The sequence below is a fragment of the Dipodomys spectabilis genome, unplaced genomic scaffold (assembly GCF_019054845.1).
Source record: "Dipodomys spectabilis isolate Male_0828 unplaced genomic scaffold, ASM1905484v1 ptg000030l, whole genome shotgun sequence".
Lineage (NCBI taxonomy): Eukaryota > Metazoa > Chordata > Mammalia > Rodentia > Heteromyidae > Dipodomys > Dipodomys spectabilis.
Genome location: NW_024870707.1, coordinates 5,922,700 through 5,945,503, shown reverse-complemented (window position 1 = coordinate 5,945,503; position 22,804 = coordinate 5,922,700). Strand labels below are relative to the sequence as shown.

Below are 22,804 nucleotides of genomic sequence, written 5' to 3'. Positions count from 1 at the left end.
TCAGAACATGGCCCACGTTAATGTCTTCCCCAGCTTTGGAGATGGTGGGATCTTCTGACCATAGTATAAGAGAATGCTCCTCTAATAGAAATTATGAAGTATGCCATTGCTAATTTCAGATTGATTGTTCTGAATGATTGCATGATTTTTCTCATACAAAAATGATAAGACTTTGAATTGCAAAAGTAATACCTTATTGAGTATCAATCATAACAGAGAAAAGGACTATAATTTTTTTAAATAGATTAAAAATTCTGTAGTAAGTCTGTATTATAAATGAAAAAAGTCTATCAGAGTGGCTTTAGAGATTCACATGATAAATCATATTCTTTTCCCCCAAATACAAATGAAAGTAGGGTAGATTGTGTTTGTTTGATTAGTGACTTTTATCTTGTTTACTTTGTTTTGATTCAGTTGGATTTAAAAAAATATCCCAAATCACAAAATCCCAGATAGTGAAATGATCCTTCTTCACTCTTAAAAACTTTGCAAGAGGAAGGGGGGGAATATTCTTCAAATTGAATTTCAACATTTTTCCTTGCTTGTTCTTGGATGGTAGCTTTCTGATACTACCTGTGTAAATTTACAGGTTTGAATACCTTCTCTGATCCTCAGTGTGCTTACTGGTAAAGCAATAATAATACTATACAGTACACACACACACACACACACACACACACACACACACACACACACACTCTCGATTCCATAACCTCTCATTGGTTACAGAATACAATGCACGTTGACAGTGATCATGCAACTTAATATTCATTCCTTCTGAGAGTCAGTGTGTGTGTCATGGACTTTCAGGTTGACATGGCATTGCAAAATTTCCATGTGCAGTGATTTCCTGAGCATGCTGGAGAGTGCTGGGAAAGCTAGTGCTGCCCTCTGCTTTTATGCCTGTCCATCCAGGAACAGAGCGGCCATTATAGTTCTGCTCTTCCTCTAAATCTCCCTCCTTGGAGAGAGAGTAGACACATTACTCTCTCTATGGGCTGAGAAGAGCCCTTCCTCCTCTCACCCCTGAATCTTGCCTTGTGATATTCTTTCCTCTAATTTTCTCCTAGACCAGGGGAAGCTAGGCATGTATATATGAATCATGTATATATGAATCTGAGTAGGCAGGTACAGGTGAGGACATATATGTCTCAACTTGAGTATCTGAAGGTGCATCTGTGTAAGTCCCTTGAAACGCCCTAGGCTCCAGGTGGTCCGGTCTACATGTATTGTGGCTCATCAGAGATGGTGGCCTGACTGACTGACAAGAACTCACAAGACAAACATATGTCTTAAAGAGAAGGCTCATCAATTGAAATGACCAAGAATGTAGGAAAATAGGGATAGGGAAAACTTGTTAGATGAGAGAATATTATTCCAAATGTTTCAAGTCAAAGAGGAAATGATAAGTATTGTGATTACACAAGAAGATTCAAACAAAATATTTTATCATCTGAACTTGTGGTCTTAAAAATACACAGAAAGCTCATAAACTGGCAACTTTGGGTGACTCCTGGTGACTGTGATCTGGCTGTGTCATGAGATTCATGAAAAAAACATAAAATTTAAAAAACTTTATTCTATACTAAATGATGAATTTCAAGAAATACATTTTTTTTTTGCTAAGAATGACCCACATGAAATTTGCGAAGCAGTGGTCATGATTGGGCAAAGAACAGATTGAGGAATACAGGAAAGGACAGACAACTTCAGTACTTCTAGTGCCGGAGAAAGAAAATTCACACAGAACCTTACCCAGAACTAAACCTCTCCATATCAGCATCTAGTCTGAATCAATAAATATCAAGGTTATCTTGTCCTAATTATAACATGGATGTGTGACACTGATCAGGGTTCTGTATCTTTCTTTGTGCTTGTATTTTCTTGTTTATTTCTCACAGAGACTCAAAGTTGGCCTTATTACTGTCTTTATTGATCACTTTGGAGTGTAATATTCAAGCACAGAATGTTAGCGCCAGTGTTAGGTGATAAATGGGAATGTTGATACGCATCTTTTCAGGAACTTATATTTTATGTCTGACATATCTGATCGTGTTCCAGTAATCAGATTTTTCTCTGCAGGTTGAATATACTTGAAAGTATATTTTATGTCTGACATATCTGATGGTGTTCCAGTAATCAGATTTTTCTCTGCAGGTTGAATACTTACCTATTACCTGACAACATACATAGAGAAGAGTTGTGCTGTCTGATTCAATGGGCAAATCCTTTACCTTCATTAAAACTTTAGGAGTTTAGTCATGTCATCGTCAACACGGAGAGATATGCTGGTATTGAAAACATAAGATTCTTTGTACAGCTACTTAAAGATAACTTTATAAAGGTATACGAGTGTGAGGGCAAAAGTTCAAATGTAATTTAGAGTTGGATATTTCATTTAGTATTCCTTCATTATTGGTGGAGGGATCAATTCCTGCTTAGGGGTTTTATTTGCTTGATTGTATTTAACCTCTAACCAGAGGAAAATATATGATGAATGAAATTAAATTGCTACCTTAGCCTATGATGATATTCCCAAAGATTGAGATTGAACTAAAAATGAGAATTCTGATATAGAGTGCAATTCAATGAAATTTAAGTTGGTTTAAATTCATTTGGATCATCACATACATTTGATGTGGGACCCACTCAATGTATGCCGAGTGTTAAAATATGTCCATGACAGAAGTGGCATCTCATTTCTGTAAATATGACTTAATCTACCTCGAATGTTCTATACTTTGTATTAATCAAAAATCAAGTCAAATTCTTAACACTGTTCAGCAGGAACAATGAAAACATTCCAAAAATTCTACCACCTGTGTTGTCTAAATTGGCAGATGGCTTGAGCCACACGAGTCTTGTTCACAATGTTACTAAGCACTGTATCTCGCTTCAATGAAGAAACATTTACGATGTTCGCATGATTCATTGAAATCTCTCAAGCTCCACAGTCCATAACTGCATCCCATGGATGCACTCAGTCTGATTCTGAAGCCAATGCTTATTCTATAGAACCTACATCATGTGTTTTCTAATTTCAATCCCAGTCATCACTATGCTCTTTTTCTTTCATAGCTATAAATAGTCTAGAGTTTCTCAGGTAGCACTGATGGAGTACAGGACAGAAGGGACACAGCAGTTCATCCTGGTTGGACTGACCAATGACCCACACCTGCAGGTCCCTCTCTTTACAACGTTCTTCTTCATCTACCTTATCACTGTGGTTGGGAACCTGGGGATGGTCCTACTGATCCTTACAGACTCTTCTCTCCACACCTCCATGTACTTTTTCCTTGGTAACCTCCTTCTGGTGGATTTTTGTTACTCTACTACTGTTACTCCCAAGGTCATGTCTGGGCTCCTTATGGGAGACAAGGTCATTTCCCACAATGCTTGTGTCACCAGTTGTTCTTTTTTTGCAACCTGTGCAACTGCAGAGAATTACCTCTTGGCCTCCATGGCCTATGATCGCTATGCAGCAGTGTGCAGGCCCCTCCATTATACCACCACCATGACGACAAATGTGTGCGCATGTCTGATCATAGGATGCTATGGCTGTGCCTTACTGAATGCCTGCATCTACACTGGTAATGCATTCAGTCTCTCTTTCTGTAAGACCAATGTGGTCCATCATTTTTTCTGTGATATTCCAGCTGTCACATTTATATCTTGCTCAGATAGTCATGTTCATGAACTGCTTGTTATTTATTTGGCTGGCTTCAACATCTTTTTTTTGCTCTCCTTGTAATCTGGGTATCCTACATGACCATTTTTATCACCATCCTGAAGTTGCGCTCAGCTTCTGGACTCGGGAAGGCTGTGTCTACCTGTGCTCCCACTTCACTGCGGTCTTCATATTCTATGGCACTGTTATGTTCATGTACTTACAGCCCAGTTCCAGTCACTCCATGGACACTGACCAAATTTCATCTGTGTCTTATACTATGGTCATCCCCATGCTCAACCCTGTGGTCTACAGCCTGAAGAACAAAGAGGTCAAGACCACTTTCACAAAGATAGTTTTCAAAGGAACATGATCTTGATTGTTTTTTTAATTTCTTAAAAGACAAAATACCTGTAGTAATTTCTCTCTGCTCTTCATTGTAATGAGTCATAGTTTAACAACTGTACTAAATTCAGCGTTCTGAAGTGCTGTTTATTTCTGCAATTGCTTGTGTTTGCATGAAACTTAACATTATGTTTAGGTATATTCAATGCCTAATAGCTTTGTTTCTGCAAATCCTTACTGACTATATTGATGTCTTAAATAATTTCTTCTTTCATGTCAATGACAATTTGCATAAGCAAATACACAAAGAAGCCTCCGAATAGAAGAACTGCACATAAAGGCCATCAGAGCATAAATGGATGTAAATATTTGCCAGAAAGTAATGTGCCTGTTCATGGTGGCTACATGAATGGGGTAATTTGACTGAGAGCCAGGCCAGATCCTGGTGGCTCGCTCTATAAACCTAGCTACTCTAGAGGCTAAGATCTGAGAATCTTGTGGTTTGAGGCCAGCCTGGGGAAGGAAAGTCTGTGAGATTCTTATCTCCAGCTAAACACCGGAAAACCAGAATTGGAGCTATGGTTCGAAGTAATAAGATGTTAGCTAGCCTTGAGCAGAAAAGCTCAGCGACAGCACCCAGGCCTTGAGTGCAATTCCCACAACTAACAAAAATAAGTTACCCAGATCATCAGTAAACTATTTTTACATGTGTCGCTGTGTGAATGGCTCTAAAAGGAACTTCAGTTTTAAGGAGTAGACTTTCTGAATAAGACCTTTTAGTAATGCAAGTGGCTATTCTGTAACCACATGGAGAACTCACCTTATGAAAAATAAAGTCTGGAAAGGGTGAAACATACCTTTTCAATCTCTCATATGTCAAAACTGCTGACTTTCAAGTTCCTGCTTCTCAAGATGGATTCTGGGCCCATCTCACTGCCTCGATTCTCAGGTCTTTGATTTCAAAATGAATCACACCAGTTGCCTTCCTGATAGCACAGGACAAGGCTTCATGACTTTGACCATCACCTGAGCCCACGCTCATAATAAATCCAACTTTATGTGTCTATGCACATTCTATTAGACTTTTATTTGTTGTTGTTGGTTGTGGGGCTTGAACTCTGGGGCTGGGCTGACCCTCAGTTCTTCAGCTCAAGGTTAGCACTCTACCACTTGAGCCACAGCACCACTTCAGGCTTTTTCTGCTTATGTGGTGCTGAGGAATCGAACCCAGGGCCTCATGCAGGCAAGGCAAGCACTCTACCACTGAGCCACCTTCCCAGCCCCCGTATTGGACTTAAAAAATTTTTTTATTTACAAATTGTTATACAAGAGGGTTACAGTATACCATGTCCATTTATGATTATAGTGCAGCTTGATTAAGGTGCCCTCTTCTTTTCTCCCTGCCTCTCCCACCTGTCCACTCTCCCTCCAGTCATATCAAGTTTCCCACTTTTTTCTACATAAGTGAGATGAAGTTTATGACCATATCATCCATTTTTTATTCCATTTGCTATTCATCTTCACCCTCTCACTGACTACCTCCTACCCCTTCAAAACATACTTCAGCCTCTTTAACATAATGATAAAAATGATCATGTAAGGAAGCAACCCAGATGCCTCTCAGTAGATGAATGCATTAAGAATATATGGTGGAAAAATCATATTAAGTGAAGTAAGCCAGGCCCAAAGAAAAGTAAGGTACATGGTTTCCCTCATTTGTAATAATGAGAATATGTCCAGGATATTCTTAGCAGGGGATCTCAATAGCCCAATTGCTAAGTGCATAGGACCATATGTAGACGTGTATCAACATGAACCTCAAGAATTGGAAACAAGAGGTTCTTGTTGTGTTCAGTTATTTCTTGTTTTCTCTCTTGTTCTAGTTTTCTGTACCCTTTGTCTTGTATATAAATCCATTCCATTTGTGGAAGGGAAAGGGAATCACAGAGACAGCAGGACAAAGGATGAACTAATGCAACAATGACACTCACCAGCCACTATGTTGGAAATGAACTATACAATTTCTGGGGGAGGGCAGTAGGGAGGGGTAAGTGGGAGTAAATGAGGGAGAGGGTAACAGTGTTTAAAAAGAAATGTACATATTATCTTACTTATGTAACTGTAACCCCCTGCTCATCAACTTGACAATAAAGATATTTTAAAAAATGAACATGTAGGATATTAAGATTACTGTGAGGGCAATAAAAGTATTGAAGCTGACTAAATGAGTAAGAACTAGATCATTAATATGTCTATCAGAGAAAGAAAGAATCATGAGTCCTGGAAGATCACAGAAAAACAGACGAATCACATTAGACTTACAGAAGGACAGGCTGAATGTGCTCCCAATAAAAGCAGAAGCATTCAAGAAACCACAGACATAGGAACCTACCACAGACACAAACACACATTAGTTGTCATGATGGTGGTAATGGAGGAGTTTATATATTGCTGCATAGTGATCATAAGGCCAGTGAGACCAAAAGCTAATTTTCTGAAGCAACAAAGGCTAAAAACAAAATGTCTGAACAGCAGCAGCATTGTAGTTTATTACTCTGTCTCCCATAATGGGTCCAGCCAAGGCCTTTGAAGTGAGAGCTGAAGAGTAACCAAAAAGATCCATGAAAGACAAGCTACCAAGGGCAAAAATACATAAGAGTGTGGAGCCCAGAATCCAAGACAGTTAATAGAATCATTCCCGCCTTCCGAACCAGAGTAACAGCATAGATAAAGAGGAAGGTTACTGGGAGGGGAGCCCACAGGCTGGGTCACTGGTTAGTTCTAGCAGAATAAACTTGCCCCTTTGCTCTTGTTCTCCATTGATTGCATCTGGTGATCAGTAAAGATTCTGTGGCATGACAAGAAGAGAACTGATGAAGAACATTCAAATTAATAAGCACAATGAATCACTCTATGAATCATGGCATTGAAGAAACAATTTGTACCAAGATGCCAAGGAATTAATATGTGATAATAGAAGGTTACCTGACATGAATTTGAGAAATTTCAATGGATGATCTGTGCAATTCTAAACTTTATGTATTTATTTACATGTTTACTTTTTGTTTGTTTGTTTGTTTTTGGTTGGTTGTGGGGCTTGAACTCTGGGCCTGGGTGCTGTCCCTCAGCTCTTCAGCTCAAGGCTAGCACTCTACCACTGAACCACAGAGCTACTTCTGGTGAACCCACGGCCTCATGCTTGCAAAGCAACCACTCTACCACTGAACCACCTTCCCAGCCCCTTACATGTTTATTTTTAAGAAATGTAATAATACAATAACAATAATAGTAATAATAGAACATAAAGAAATTTAATAACATTGGCTTGTTTGGGGGAAATCTACTTTTCTATTCACTCTTCAGAGCTCTGCAGAAGCTGAACTTTCTAAGTTGTTTACCTCACAAGAATTACTTTAGCACAGTAGTAGGCATGCATTCTCTGTTTTCTCTCAGTAGTAGTATGAGTTGAGGGTAAAAGTTAAAATGCATTTCAAGAATGTTAATTTGCACTAAGCAAAAGGAAAGAAATCTACATAGTACCCGATGTGGAAGAAATAGTTGTATTGTCAAAGCTCATAGAATTCACGAACATTATAGACCATGATAATAGCAATTTGCCTTGTGAAGGTTCAAATGTGTTTGTGATTTCAAATAAGTATCACTATCCCACAATACTGTGAAATTTGTAAAATTTATGTAATCACTTAATCTCATAAAAAGTTATTTAAAATTATAAAAATAATGATTATTTAGGACCAAAACTGTGTCTTTTGATTTACTTTGGTGGCTAGTTTGATCTGATGTCTCCCATTTAGGCAAATAAATAGTAAAAAGAACAATAACAGTAGTTAGAACGTTATTTTTCTGAACTTTTATTTATACTTTGCAGAAACTGTCATGTTGTCTACTGACAACTGCTAACTCTTTATAATGGGAGCATGGGCATTTATTTCACATTTTGTTAAGTTTTTAAGAAAATTCAAGAATGTATCATTCATTGTTAAGAAACTTACAGTATGTATAGCTGTTTTGTATGAGTTACACTTCATACATGGAACACAGAAGCTTACCAGTTTGTTGGAAGAGAAAAAATTAATCACTCCTGGAGAGTCAGTCTGAAATCTTAAAATCAGCTTTAGAATCTCATTTTAAATACGCTTGCATTCTCCATCGGGTAGGATTAAGCTATTCTAAGCTTTCCAAAGCTTACCTTAAATTATTTCTGCTTCATCCTAGCTACTTGGAAGGCAAGAATAAGGAGGATCACAGTCCAAGGTCAGTTCAGGCAAAAATATTAGTATGATTCCATCTCAACCAATAAGTCAGTTGTAGTCTAACTTCATGGGAAGAATGACTGGGAGAACTGTATAAAGTTAGACCTGGAAAAATAATATGAAACTCTTTCAAAAAGCCACTGAAACAATAAAGTGTTATGGCTCAAGTGGTAAAGAGTCAGTGTAGATAATGTGAGGCCCTGAGTTCAAACACCAGGTCTACTAAAAATGATTTCTATTTCATGAAGGAAATGGAAACCGTAGTAAATAACTTCCCAATAAGAAGAAATCTGGGACCTGATAGTTCTATGAAGCCTTGATGAAGACCTAACAGCAGTACTCTCCAAACTTTTCCATTAAATAGAAAAGAGAGAAACAATGACAAATCCATTCTATTGATTCCGTTTTGGTGGAGAAACCAGAATAACAGACTTATGTTTATTTGGATAATGAAATATATATTTATATGTGATGTGTTTTCATTCTTTTCTTACTATTCTGAGTCTTAATTTGAATGAAAATATGATATATATGTATATATATATATATGTATATATATATATATATATATAAGAGGACATAAGTGCTTCTTTTTTAACAAGAGATACCTAACTCTGGTACCTTATATAAATTAATATTTCTATCTTCCTGGAACATTTAAACAGGTGGCATGTTCATATTTTAATTTTCAAACAGATAAAATAGCTAAGTTGTCATATCTGGAAGATGAGTATGTTATATGTACTGTAAATATCATACCATAAATTGAAGAAGGAAAGCATGATTACCACATTTATATATCACTATCCTCTGGCAGATTAAATAGTAGAGAAACTACTGCTGCTGTAAATTTTAATTCGATACTTTGATTGTGAACATTAACTTTTCCATGTTTACTTTACTGCATTTACACTCTGTTGGCACTTCCACAATCGTTTCCTTCTATTCTCAAACTTTACTGATGCTCTCATAACTCTATGCTTGTATCTCAGGGTTTTTGTACTTTCTGCTGCCTATAAGGAATGATCACATTCTATTCATAGGTTTAATGAAGTGTAATCCTGTCTTAGATTCCTTCCCTAATCGCCTTTATACATTTTCCATTTTCCACTCACCATGAACACTCTTCCTTCATTTTATGTCATTTGTACTTCATAGACTGTATGAATCCTTATCTAGTGTATATTTGCTTACTTGTTTCTTGTTTATCTTTCCAATGAAGAATGTGAATCCTTGAAAGCTATGTCTAGATATCTTTTTATTGCTGTAATGGTATATGATGAAGGAAAACTAATTTGATTCTGATTTATATACACATTCATAACAAAGTAACTATGTACTCTTTATAATTATCTTACTCCATGTATTTAACTTGTCATGTCATTTCAAATGGTATTCATATCTACTGACTGCCACTGTTAGTATATTTCACTCTTTGCCTTCAGTAAACATCTCAGTTTGTTATAGTGTTTTCCTGACAGATTATTTAAATCTTCTTTCCTGAAGGCTCTTAATGCTAATAGTCCTGCTTGAAACAAGATGCAATTTTTCTATCAACTGAATCAGTAAGCAAGTTCTGTAACATCTTCTCTATTCCCAAAGAACATTTCTATATCTGCACTATGATTTTGTACTTTAATTTCTTCTCAGTAGTAAGGTCAAATACTGTTTAGACAAGATGAACAAAAGAGGACAGACAGCAAACTAACTAGTAATTCAATAGATTTGTTGTTATAATTCCTAGTAGAGACAGTCCAGCCTTAGTAAAAAATATTATAATAGCTGCTGATTTGTGTTAGTTAAGTTCAATCAACATAAGGTAATCAGTGTAAGTTCTGAAATAGTATCAATGGGAGGACGGTATTCAATAGCTCAGAACTATATTCCTGCTTATGTCTGGGAAAATGACCTTTTTGCTATGGTAAGATAGTTAACATCTATTGCTAGCTTTTCTTATTAAAAATTGAAGTTGCACAGCTTTATTAATAAGGATAACTGCTTTGTTGTGGTTGTTGTTACTTGTTTTGAACTCAGGGTCTCCTGATTGCCTGGCTGGCATTCTGGAGTCATACTTCTAACTTGTCTTTTGGCTGCTTTTATGGCGGGTGGGAAAGGGAGATAGAGTTACAGACTTTTATTCACCAGACTGACTTCAAGCCAAGATCTATGGATCTCAGATCTTGAACAGCTGGGGTTAAAGGTATGAGCCACTGGTGCTGGGCTAAGATAAAGTTTTGATAGATCAAAAGAACTGTGCCTTAAATAGCAGGGGATGTGTAAATTGTTCACTAAAACCATACCTAGAGTATTAGCTACAATTCAAATCAGTATTCAATTTAGTTTAACCAATTCACTGTGTGTGTGTGTGTGTGTCCCAACAATAGGGCTTACACTCAGAGCCTTTAGCTCTTGCTCAGCTTTTTTTTTTTTTTTCTCACAGATGGTGCTGTACCATGGAGCCATGCCTCCTGCCTAGCATTTTTCTGTTTAATAAGAAGCAAAGTCTTATGCACTTTTCTGCCCGGGATGCTTTGAACCTGTACCTTCCAGATCTCTATCTCTTGAGAACTAGCATTTTGAACATGAGCCCCTGGCATCTAGCTCCAGTCTTTTTTAAAAAAAGTTACTTTATTGTAAAGATGCTGTACAAAGTGGGCTACAGTTACATGAGTAAAGTAATGAGTACATTTCTTATTAGACATTGTTACCCACTCCTTTGCTGTTCTCCCACTGTCCCTTCCCTCCCCCATTCTTCCCCACACCTCCCAAAGTTATAAAGTTCATCTCTGACATAATGTCTTGTGAGTATCATTGTTGCAATGGGTCATCCTTTGTTCTTGTTTGTTATTTACCTTCCCTTTCCCAGATCAGATAAATGTATATATAAGACTCAGGGTACCAGAATCAAAGACAGTGATTGCCAGGGATAAACCAAGGAAAAAAGAAAATTAAAATAAAATAAGAAATAACTAGATATGGAACGTTGGTGACAAAAAGTCAACAACCAAAAAAAAAAAAAAAAAAGACCTGTTGCTTCCATGTCTTGGAGTTCATTTCAATTAGCATCATTTTGTATGGTCATATGAGCAAGCTATTGAGCTATTATGATTCTCTGCCAGGACTATCCTAGGCATATACTAGTTGTGACAAATGAGGGAAACTATAGAGCCTATGTTTGTGGGGGTCTGGCTTACTTCATTTAATATGATTTTTTCCCCAAGTCTTTCCATTTCCTAACAAATGGGGCAATGTCATTCTTTCTGATGGAAGCACAGAATTCCATTGTGTATATATATCACATTTTCTTGATCCATTCATCTATTGTGGGATATCTGGGTTGATTCCATATCTTAGCTGTGGTAAATAATGCTGCAATGAACATCACTTTTATTCTATAAAACTCATGTGTTTTCTAAATAGGGTAAATAGGTAAACTAATGGCTGTGTAGAGGAACTCACAATCCACCCATCTAATATACCTCTTATGCCTTCAATTCCTCAAGGAAAACTTTGGAAAGTGTACAAATACCTACAAATTAACCTACATTAGGACAAACAACACACTAAAATAAACCAATAAGTTAAAAATGTGTTCAATGAAATGGAATTACTATTCATACACAAGGAAAACTTTGGAAAATGTACAAATACCTACAAATTAAACTAAAATAGGACAAAAAACACAAAAACAAATCAATAAGTTAAAAATGTGCTCAATGAAATGGAATTACTATTCATACACAATGTATGAGAACTTGTGGAGTACAGAAAAAGCAATACTAATAGGAAAGTTTATCACAGTTAATTCATCCATAAAAAAGGCAGAAAAGTCTCACATATAAATGTCAAGAAATAAGTAAATAAGAACAAAAAGATTTAGAAGGCAAGAAATAAAGTGAAGTAAGCAATGAAGTAGATAAGTGAAAATGCAAAAGATCAGCTAAAAGTTGATTTTTCAATATGGTAAACAAAATAGATGAGTCATTAACTACAGTACCACGGAAAAATAGAGATGATTCAAAGAATAAAACCAGAATGAAGAAAATGGCATTACAAATGGTACTTTAAAACCCACAAATATATTAGTCATTATCATGTTAATTTATGATAAGCCAGCAGGGAGCATTATTCTGATTGAAGAAGATCTGAAACATTCAGATCTCTAATGTTTGGAGCAAGATGAGGATTTCCAGCATCGCCAAATTTAGTGTTAAGAGAATTATAGATACCATAATTATAGAAAATACCAAGGAATGCATTTTCTCCACATGGAAAGACATCAATGTTGAAAAATCGTAAGACATTGATTACATTATTGAAAAGAAACACAAGAATGGATTCCATGACTCAGTTAAAATACTCGAGTACAGTCAAATGTGTAACAAACTCTTGTGACCACAGTTTTCTAGCCTAGGTCTTATTTCTCAAACAAGATGCACACCAGAAAAAAGAACCAGGCTATTCTCAAGTGTTTGAATGCTTGTCTAGAATGATCCATGCACTAGGTTCAATACCACCTCCTCCCCCCCGAAAAAATGTTGATGCTACCAAAAGTAATTCACTGTTACATTGTGAAGTCTAACAAATTTAAAAAGGATAACATATAGAACCTGGTAGGAGAATCCTATCTGTGTGTGGGGGAACAACAAAGAAACCCAAATAGCTAAAGATAGTGTGTGGAAATATGAAGGCAAGAAGTCTTAGGAAACCTGAGTGGAAGTTATGTAAAGCATAAGTACAATAGTACATTATTTTCATAAATGTAGACACATTTTGGAGGGTAACAAAACAGCCTAAAAGTAAATCCACAGCCAATTTGCTTTTGACATAATTGTTTAGAATATGAATTAGAGACAAAAACTCTTTCCAATAAATACTATTAGGAAAATGAAATATCTGCATACTGTCACTACATCTCACTAGTTTCAAACATCAACCTCAAATTAAATAAAGACAAGCGTACGATTAAAAACTATGAAAATACTAGAAGAAAACAAACTACTTCAGGATATTGCAATAGTGTGTGTGTGTATGTGTGTATAAGTATGTGTGTGCATTTTATTTAAGAAGATTCCTCAAAGGCCAGTAAATAAACACAAAAGTTGAAACAGTGAATTGGACAACAAACAAGAAAAATTCTACATGGCAATCAATGTAGGAAACTAAACATCTGTAAAGCAAGAGGAAATACAGAAAAAGACATACCTCCAAAAAAGCGGATGATAATCCAAAACAGAAAACCGCCTCTAAAACTAAGTAACAAAAATTGAACAAATTAAAAAAATTGACATAGACCTAAGTAGACATCAAAAAATGTACAGAAGGCCAAATAACATATGAAAAGGTATGCTGGGGGCTCATTCCTGTAATCCTAGCTACTCACGAGGCTGAGATCCGAGGTTCTTGGTTCAAAGCCATGCTGAGCAGAAAACTCTGTGAGACTTTTATCTACTATTGCCTACCAAAAAAGCCAGAAGTGGAGTTATGGCTCAAGTGGAATAGCCCTGAGCAGAAAAGCTCAGGGTCAGTGCCCAAGCCTTGAGTTCAAGCCCCTGGACTAGCAAGTTTGTGTGTGTGTGTGTGTGTGTGTGTGTGTGTGCATGCATGCACATGCATATGTAAGCATGCATATGTGCATAAATACACACAGTGTGCAATATCACAAATGATCAAGGAAATGCAAATCAAAACCACAATGAAGTATCACCTCATGTTACATCACAACTTTAAAATCAAAATGATAAGAGATAATTATTACTGGAACAGATATATATATATATATATATATATATACTAAAATGGATATATATATATATATATATATATATATATAAAACGGATATATATGACATGCCAAAACTAAACCAAGATGAGTTAAACCAGCTTAACAGGCCCATATCAAGCATTGAAATAGAAACAGCAATAAGAGACCTCCCAGCTAAGAAAAGTCCAGGACCAGATGGTTTTACAGCGGAATTTTACAAGGCCTTCAAAGCAGAGCTCACACCAATTCTCCTCCAACTCTTCAATGAAATTGAAAGAGAAAGCTCACTACCAAACACATTCTATGAAGCCATCATAACCCTCATCCCAAAACCAGGCAGGGACTCATCAAAGAAAGAGAACTATAGACCCATTTCTTTGATGAACATTGATGCAAAACTTCTCAACAAAATTTTGGCCAATCGACTTCAACAATTCATCCAAAAAATCATACACCACGATCAAACAGGATTCATTTCAGGGATGCAAAGCTGGTTCAATATACGCAAATCAATTAATATTATTCATCACATCAACAGGAGCAAGAATAAGAACCACATGGTTATCTCAATAGATGCAGAAAAAGCATTCGACAAGATCCAACACCCCTTTATGATGAAGGTTTTGGAAAAATTAGGAATCCATGGAACATTCCTCAATACGATAAAGGCTGTATATGACAAACCTACAGCCAGCATTATACTCAATGGTGAAAAACTAAAGCCATTTCCTCTTAACTCAGGAACAAGACAAGGATGCCCACTCTCTCCACTTCTCTTCAATCTAGTATTAGAATGCCTAGCTACAGCAATAAGACAAGATGCAGACATAAAGGGGATCCAAATAGGGAAAGAAGAAATAAAACTCTCCCTCTTTGCAGATGACATGATCTTGTATTTAAAGAATCCCATAGACTCCACTCCCAAATTACTCAAGCTGATTCAAAACTTCGGCAAAGTAGCAGGTTATAAAATTAACCCCCAAAAATCAATGGCTTTTCTGTATGCCAACAATGAGAAAAGTGTGGCTGAAATTAGGAAAGCAACTCCATTTGTAATAGCCCCACAAAAAATAAAATACCTAGGAATTAACTTAACTAAAGAAGTGAAGGACCTCTATGATGAAAACTTTAAAATCTTGAAAAAGGAAATCAACACAGAACTTAAAAAATGGCAAAACCTCACATGCTCCTGGATTGGAAAGATTAACATCGTGAAAATGGCAATACTTCCCAAGGCTATCTACAAATTCAACGCAATACCTATCAAAATTCCACCCTCATTCTTCAAGGAAATAGAAGAGGCAATCCAAAAATTCATATGGAACAATAAAAGACCCCGAATAGCAAAAACGCTCCTGAATGGAAAGAACACTGCTGGAGGAATATCAATACCAAACTTCAAACTCTACTATAAAGCCATAGTAATCAAAACAGCTTGGTATAGGCATAAGAACAGACCTCAGGACCAATGGAATAGAATTGAAAACCCAGAAATGAACCCACAGACCTATAGCCATCTAATCTTCGATAAGGGAGCTAAAACAATAGAATGGAAGAAAGACAACCTCTTCAGTAAATGGTGCTGGCAAAATTGGTTAACTACATGTAGAAAACTTAAGCTAGATCCTTATATATCACCCTGCACCAGAATCAACTCCAAATGGATCAAAGACCTTGAACTCAAAGCAGACACTCTGAAAACATTACAGGATGGAATAGGAGAAACCCTAGGTCTCCTTGGCTCAGGCCGAAATTTTCTGAATAGAGACCTGGAAACACAACAAATCAAAGAAAGGTTGGACAAATGGGATTGCATAAAGTTGCAGAGCTTCTGCAGGGCAAATGACATAGCTAGCAAGATCAATAGAAAGCCCACGGATTGGGAGAAGATCTTTACTAGCCATACAACGGACAAGGGTCTCATATCTAAAATATACTTGGAACTCAAAAAATTAAACCCCCCAACAACAAATCCTCAAAGAAACAACTGCCCAATAAATAAGTGGGCGAAAGACTTAAAGAGAAACTTCTCTGAAGAAGAAAGAAGGATGGCCAATAGACACATGAAGAAATGTTCAACATCCCTAGCCATAAAAGAAATGCAAATCAAAACAACATTGAGATATCACCTCACTCCAGTGAGAACGGCAAAAATCAAGAACTCTAACAACAACAGATGCTGGAGGGGATGTGGACAGAAAGGAACCTTAATTCATTGTTGGTGGGAATGTAAACTTGTTCAACCACTTTGGAAAGCAGTATGGAGGTTCCTCAAAAGACTCCACATAGAGCTCCCCAATGACCCAGCAATCCCACTTTTGGGCATTTACCCAAATGTTTACAAACAAGACCACACTAAAGCTACCAGCACAACTATGTTTATTGCAGCATTATTTACCATAGCTAAGATATGGAACCAACCCAGATGCCCCTCAGTAGATGAATGGATCAAGAAAATGTGGTATATATACACAATGGAATTCTATGCCTCCATCAGAAAGAATGACATTGCCCCATTTGTTAGGAAATGGAAAAACTTGGAAAAAATTATATTAAGTGAAGTAAGCCAGGCCCAAAGAAACGTAGGTCCCATGGTTTCCCTTATTTGTAATATCTAGTATATGTATGAGTCAAGCGGAAAAGGTCAGATAATGTGATGTCAGGAAAATGAACCCTTAGATGTGTATTTTAATGTTTTTTTCTTTCATGCATGTGTTTCTAACACATTTATAAGATTATCTCTTTGTTGCTTTGTATGTCCCTCCCCCATAGTATAACCCTTGCTTTCACTATATTTGATGTCAGTATAACTTGTGGAGGAGATGGGGAAAAACCAGTTGTTTAAGGATACAGGTGGACCTGTTGCAACAATGAGAAGTACAAGTTGTCATGTCCAAAACGAACTTTACAATGTTGGTGGGGGGGGGGGGCTGGGGGGAGGGAGGAAGGAGAAGGATTGGGATTAGGGGGGGAGGGGGGAGGCTGGGAAGGGATGTGAAGGATAAACAAAGGAGGAGGCTGCAATGCTTGGTAAGAAATGTACACATTATCCTGCCCATGTAACTGTAACTCCTCTGTACAGTATGTTCACAAATAAAATAAAATTAAATTAAAAAAAAAAAAAACAAAAAAACGGATATATATACTAAAACGGATATATATATATATATATATATATATATATTAAAAAAGAGAAAGCATCATAGACGGTTTGGGGGGATTTTTTTTTTTTTGGGTCCGGTCGTGGGGCCTGAACTCTGGGCCTGGGCGCTGTCTCTCAGCTCTTCAGCTCAAGGCTAGTGCTCTACCACTTGAGCCATAGCACCACTTCCGGCTTTTTTCTTTTTGCTTATGTGGTGCTAAGGAATTGAACCCAGGGCCTCGAGCATGCAAGGTAAGTGCTCTACCACTGAGCCACCTTCCCAGCCCGGTTTGGGGGGAATTTAAACTAGTAGATAGTTCAGAAAAGTTTTTTGAAAATTCTTATAATTTAAGTGCCAGTATTCTTAGTCCTACACACTGAAAATACAGGTCTCCCTAAATAGAAGTAAAGCATCTATTAGAATATTTTGAGAAAACAGAAATGTCACATAATAAAAAATATGCCTGCACATTAAAATAATGAAATGGATCCCCACAGGTGATTTAATTGCTCCTTTCACACAAAGCAGGGTTGGAAGTTCCAGATGGTCTCATAGGAGAAATCTCCAGAGCTCTCCCCAAGTCTCTAAAATTCTCTGCAGATCTTTATGTATTAGCCTCTGAAAACCTAGCTACAACTACACACCCGATCTTTTTAGGTAGCTACACCAATGGCCATCCTTCATCAGAATGTATTATTTTTCACTTGAATGATAATTGTGGTTAGTAAATCCAGGCCTTGTTCTGATCTGAGGACTTGCTTTGTTTGAGCCTGCAGCCAAGGTCAAGGGAAACAAGGGGAAAAAAATCACCACTGTACTGACAGGCTTTTACTGAGTAGTGTTTTCTCCAGATTCACACAGAAATCTCTTACCTGTTGTTTACAGATGCAATCTCAATGATGTGACAGATGTTGTCTTATTGTGTTTGCTTTGAAAGTAAGGGAGGGAAGGCAGGTAAGAGACTAATCCATGAAGCAGAAAGAATTTCATGATACACTTAGAATCTGATCTATGATCATGAGTCTTCCTCCATTTTTTTCCTGCCTCAGAGAATTGTGGAACATTTTGACTAGTTGAAAAAGAGGGTACCTCAAATCATGCTTCTGTAGTATTCCATGACTGAGTTTTTACAATTTCAAACTGACTCCTCTGGACTGAAGGATTTTTCTCCTTTAATACACTGGTAAGCTTCTGCATTTGATATCCATTGTTAGTTTCAAGCATAATTCATTCAAAGGCAAAGGAGAAGTGAGTGTGGGTTAAGAAGTGGAAGAGATGGTCTCAATACTTTTCTTGAAACACATCGGTGTAGGTTTAGGAAAAATGTAGACAGTTCCATCATTAATAATCGTGATTGTTTCTGCAAAACTATGAATAAGAATTAAACTGTTGTGGAACATCTCTTCTTTTTTGTCACCTAGTTTTGCTGTATGTTTGCTGTATGTTTACCTATCATAAGGATTAGGACACCAACGAAAGCAAAAAAAAAAAAAAAAGGAAACTAAGTATGGACTATTAAAATGGTCCTTTCTAAACTATAAAGGCGTCCTAAATATTAACATGTTTGAATAAAATTTTAATCTATTCCCCAAACGTTGCTTAGAGGATACAGTGACATCTATAACATCTACCTTTAGCCATTTTTGGCAGGTGAGCATCACTGTGACGTCAGTTTTGCTGAGCTTAGGAGAAGATTCAGCTATACATGAGATTTTTTTTTCCAGGCTATTAAATCATTCATCATTCAGTTAATTTACATATCTATGCTTTAGCTCATCCATTAAAATTGTCCAGAAATATGATAATAATAAATAGAGAATAAGAGAGAATAATAATAATAAATAGACAACATTATACATGAAGAGTCCACAAAACTGGGTTTCATTTCCATGCTCCTCCTGCAAAGTCTTGAAGTACTAGTTTCTACAATGAAGGAGGAAAACACTGCACTGATGGTAACTTTCAGCTTCAATTCCATTTCTTCATAATATTGTCCCCATTATGTCATGGCTACAGAACATCTGGAGATTGTCAGGAAAATGCAGTGGAGAACAGGACAGAAGTGACAGAGTTCATCCTACAGGGACTGACCAGTGACCCCAATCTTCAGGTCCCCTTCTTTGTCATCTTCCTACTCATCTACGTAGTCACTCTGGTTGGGAACCTGGGGATGGTCTTGCTGATTCTCCTGGACTCTCATCTCCACACCCCCATGTACTTCTTCCTTGGTAACCTGTCTCTAGTGGATTTTTGTTACTCTTCAGTCATCACTCCTAAAGTGATGGCTGGGCTCCTTATGGGAGACAAGGTCATGACCTACAATGCATGCGTTGCTCAGATGTTCTTCTTTGGAGCCTTTGCGAACGTGGAAAATTACCTCCTGGCTTCAATGTCCTATGACCGTTATGCAGCAGTGTGTAAGCCCCTCCATTATACCACCACCATGACCACTAAGGTGTGTGTGTGTCTGATCGTAGGCTGCTATGCCTGCGGTTTATTGAACGCCTCCATTCATATTACAAACACGTTCAGTCTCTCCTTCTGTGGGCCCAATGTGGTCCATCACTTTTTCTGTGATGTCCCGGCTGTCATGGTTCTCTCGTGTTCTGACAGGCACGTCAACGATCTGGTTCTTATTTATGTGGCCAGCTTCAACATATTCGTTGCTCTCATGGTCATCATCATCTCCTACCTGATTATTTTTATCACCATCCTGAAGATGCACTCTGGTGCAGGCTACAGAAAGGCTGTGTCCACTTGTGCCTCTCACTTCACTGCAGTCTCCATTTTCTATGGAACAATTATCTTCATGTACTTACAGCCCAGCTCCAGTCATTCCTTGGACACAGAAAAAATCATATCTGTGTTTTATACGATGGTCATCCCCATGCTGAACCCTCTGGTCTACAGCCTGAGGAACAAGGAGGTCAAGAATGCATTCACCAAGATTATCCTGGGGGCAAGATAATTCTTATGGTTATAACTTCAACTTTCTGGTATATTCTTTACATAGACAGACACATTCCTCTGTAACTGTACAGTATTTTCACAATAAAAAAAAAAACCTTATTTTAAAAGAAAGTCCATGGGACTCATCTACAATTAACCACCAAAAAGCCAGAAGTAGAATTGAGACTCAAGTTGTAGAGAGATAACCTTGCGCAAAAGAGCTCATGGATAGTGCCAGACACCGAGTTCAAGCCCCAAGGCAGCTCAAAATAAAAGTAGCACAAAAGGTAAAAACATCCTGTGAACATGATAATGTTTTATCCAATTAAAAAATTATTCTTAAAATACTAGACTATTGCTGTTTCATAGGGGGACAAAAATCAATCTATGTATCATTATATCTTTATAAGAGGAGATTTGTTAAGGGTTGGATCTCAAATGACTCTGAAATCTGAGAAGAGCCATAATGTATTCCAGACAAGCTGTAGAACAAGGAAAGCTAAACACTATAATTCATCTGATTTCAAAGACCTGAGAAGTGGGGTGTAGTGAGGCGTCACAAGTGTAAATTTTAGTAACTTATACTAGATGAATGATAGAGCATCTCAGATTCCAAGAGAAAAAGATAGATACCCCAGTTAAAAAGGAAAGAGAAGGAATTTTCCCTTTCTCCAACCTTTTCTTTCCAACTGACCACAAGTCAATCAACAGGTTGAAGACTTCCATCACTGATGAGGAATAATCTGCTTTTGTAATTCTACTGACTCAAAAAGTTTTCTTTTAAGACTATTTTGACAGAAAAACACATAGGAACTATTCTTATTAGCTATCAAAATATCACTTTATCTAGTTGACATATATAAACCATCATAGCCATTAGCCACATCACATTTCATTCAGGAAAATTTGCCAGAAACATTTGCATATACCCTCAATAGACACATGCATGCTAGAAATCCTATTTGTGGGCTCCTTTATACATTTGATTTTCATGTGTTTGTCTGTAAATGTCATTTAAAATTGTACAAAAAATGATCAACTATAGAAATAGCGCTTGTAAGTTTTTCACCAATAGACTCAAAAATATAAAACATCATTCTGGTTCTATGCTTCTGGATATAATAGTTTTGTTTTCCCCAAGAAGAAAAGACTGCTGCAGAGGTAAGGAGATCATTCAGAGCAACATTTGAATTAGTGTAGATTTTTAAAATAACTCAGTGCATTGTATACATATAAGAATGTATTAGGAAATGGAAAGACTTGGAAAAAATTATATTAAGTGAAGTAAGCCAGGCCCAAAGAAACATAGGTCCCATGGTTTCCCTTATTTGCAATATCTAGTATATGTCTGAGTCAAGTAGAAAAGGTCAGATAAGTTGATGTTAGGGAAATGAACCCTAAGATATGTATTCAAATGTTTTTTTTTTCTTTCATGCGATTGTTTCCAACACATTTATAAGATTATTTTTTGTTGCTTTGTATGTCCCTCCCCCATGGTATAAACCCTGCTTTCATTGTATTTGATGTTGGTATAATTTGTGGAGGGGAAGGGAAAAAACAAATCGTTTAACTAGGGATACAGGTGGACCTATTGCAAACAATGAGATGTACAAGTCGTTATGTAGAAAACGAACTTTACAACTTTGGTGGGGAGGGAGGAGGATTGGGTGGGGGGTGGGGGGAGGATGGGAAAGGATGGGAATGGGAAACAAAGGAGGAGGCTACAATGCTTGATAAGAAATGTGCTCATTATCTTGCCCATGTAATTGTAACCCCTCTGTACATTATTTTCACAATAAAAAAGAATGTATCAAAATGAATTCCATTGAACGATTAATTGATGGAAATGAAGTGTTTTTTAATGTACAGAAACATTCTTACCTGATTTGAATTTAAAAGACAATATCAGTTGAATAATACTTATGTAAATATGTTCCCTCAGTGTTTATTTACAAGAGTGAAATTTATAACTACAGAATATAGAAATACCTACTTTAAGAATAATGGAAGGGTGAAACTGAGCAATACGCACTGTACTCATAAATTGACATATTGAATTGAAACCTTTTTGTATAACTATTTAAAGAAAGAGGAAAGAGAGAATGGAAGGGTGAAAAAGGGTAATGGAGTGAACATGTTCAAAGGATATTATATACATATATAGAAATAGTACATTAAAACCCTATCTGGTACACCTAATATAAACTTAAAACTGAAAAAATGCCACTGATAGATACAGTAATATATGTGTATATTACTTATATAACTTATATTTATAAACTTTGATTACATTAAAAATAACAGGTTACTACAATTTTCCATAGCCAAGATAGGGAATCAGCCCAGATGCCCCTGAATGGATGAATGGATCAAGAAAATGTGGTACGTATACACAATGGAATTCTACTCATCCATCAGAAAGAATGACATTGAGCCATTCATAAGGAAATAGAAAGACCTAGAGATGATTATGGTAAGTGAAGTAAGCCAGACCCAGAGAAACACAGGTGCATGGTTTTCCTCATTAGTGGAAACTACTTTGTGCCTGTAAGTCTTTAAGTAAGAACACTGGGTGCCACCCCAGTGGTTATAAATTAATTAAATGAAGTGTAATCAACTCTACGAAGAACACAAACTGTATAATTCTTTAGAAAGACTAAGT

The 22,804-nt window shown here is 36.8% G+C and overlaps 1 protein-coding gene and 1 pseudogene across 1 annotated transcript; both read left to right on the top strand.

Moving 5' to 3' along the window:
• Window positions 1-3,112: 3,112 nt before the first annotated feature.
• Window positions 3,113-4,040, top strand: LOC122104811 (annotated as a pseudogene).
• A 251-nt stretch (window positions 4,041-4,291) lies between these two features.
• Window positions 4,292-20,161, top strand: LOC122104810 (olfactory receptor 5B2-like). The gene is made up of 2 exons (XM_042675736.1): window positions 4,292-4,426; window positions 19,160-20,161. The coding sequence occupies exons 1-2, from the start codon at window positions 4,292-4,294 to the stop codon at window positions 20,159-20,161; spliced, it is 1,137 nt and encodes a 378-aa protein (XP_042531670.1).
• Window positions 20,162-22,804: the final 2,643 nt, after the last annotated feature.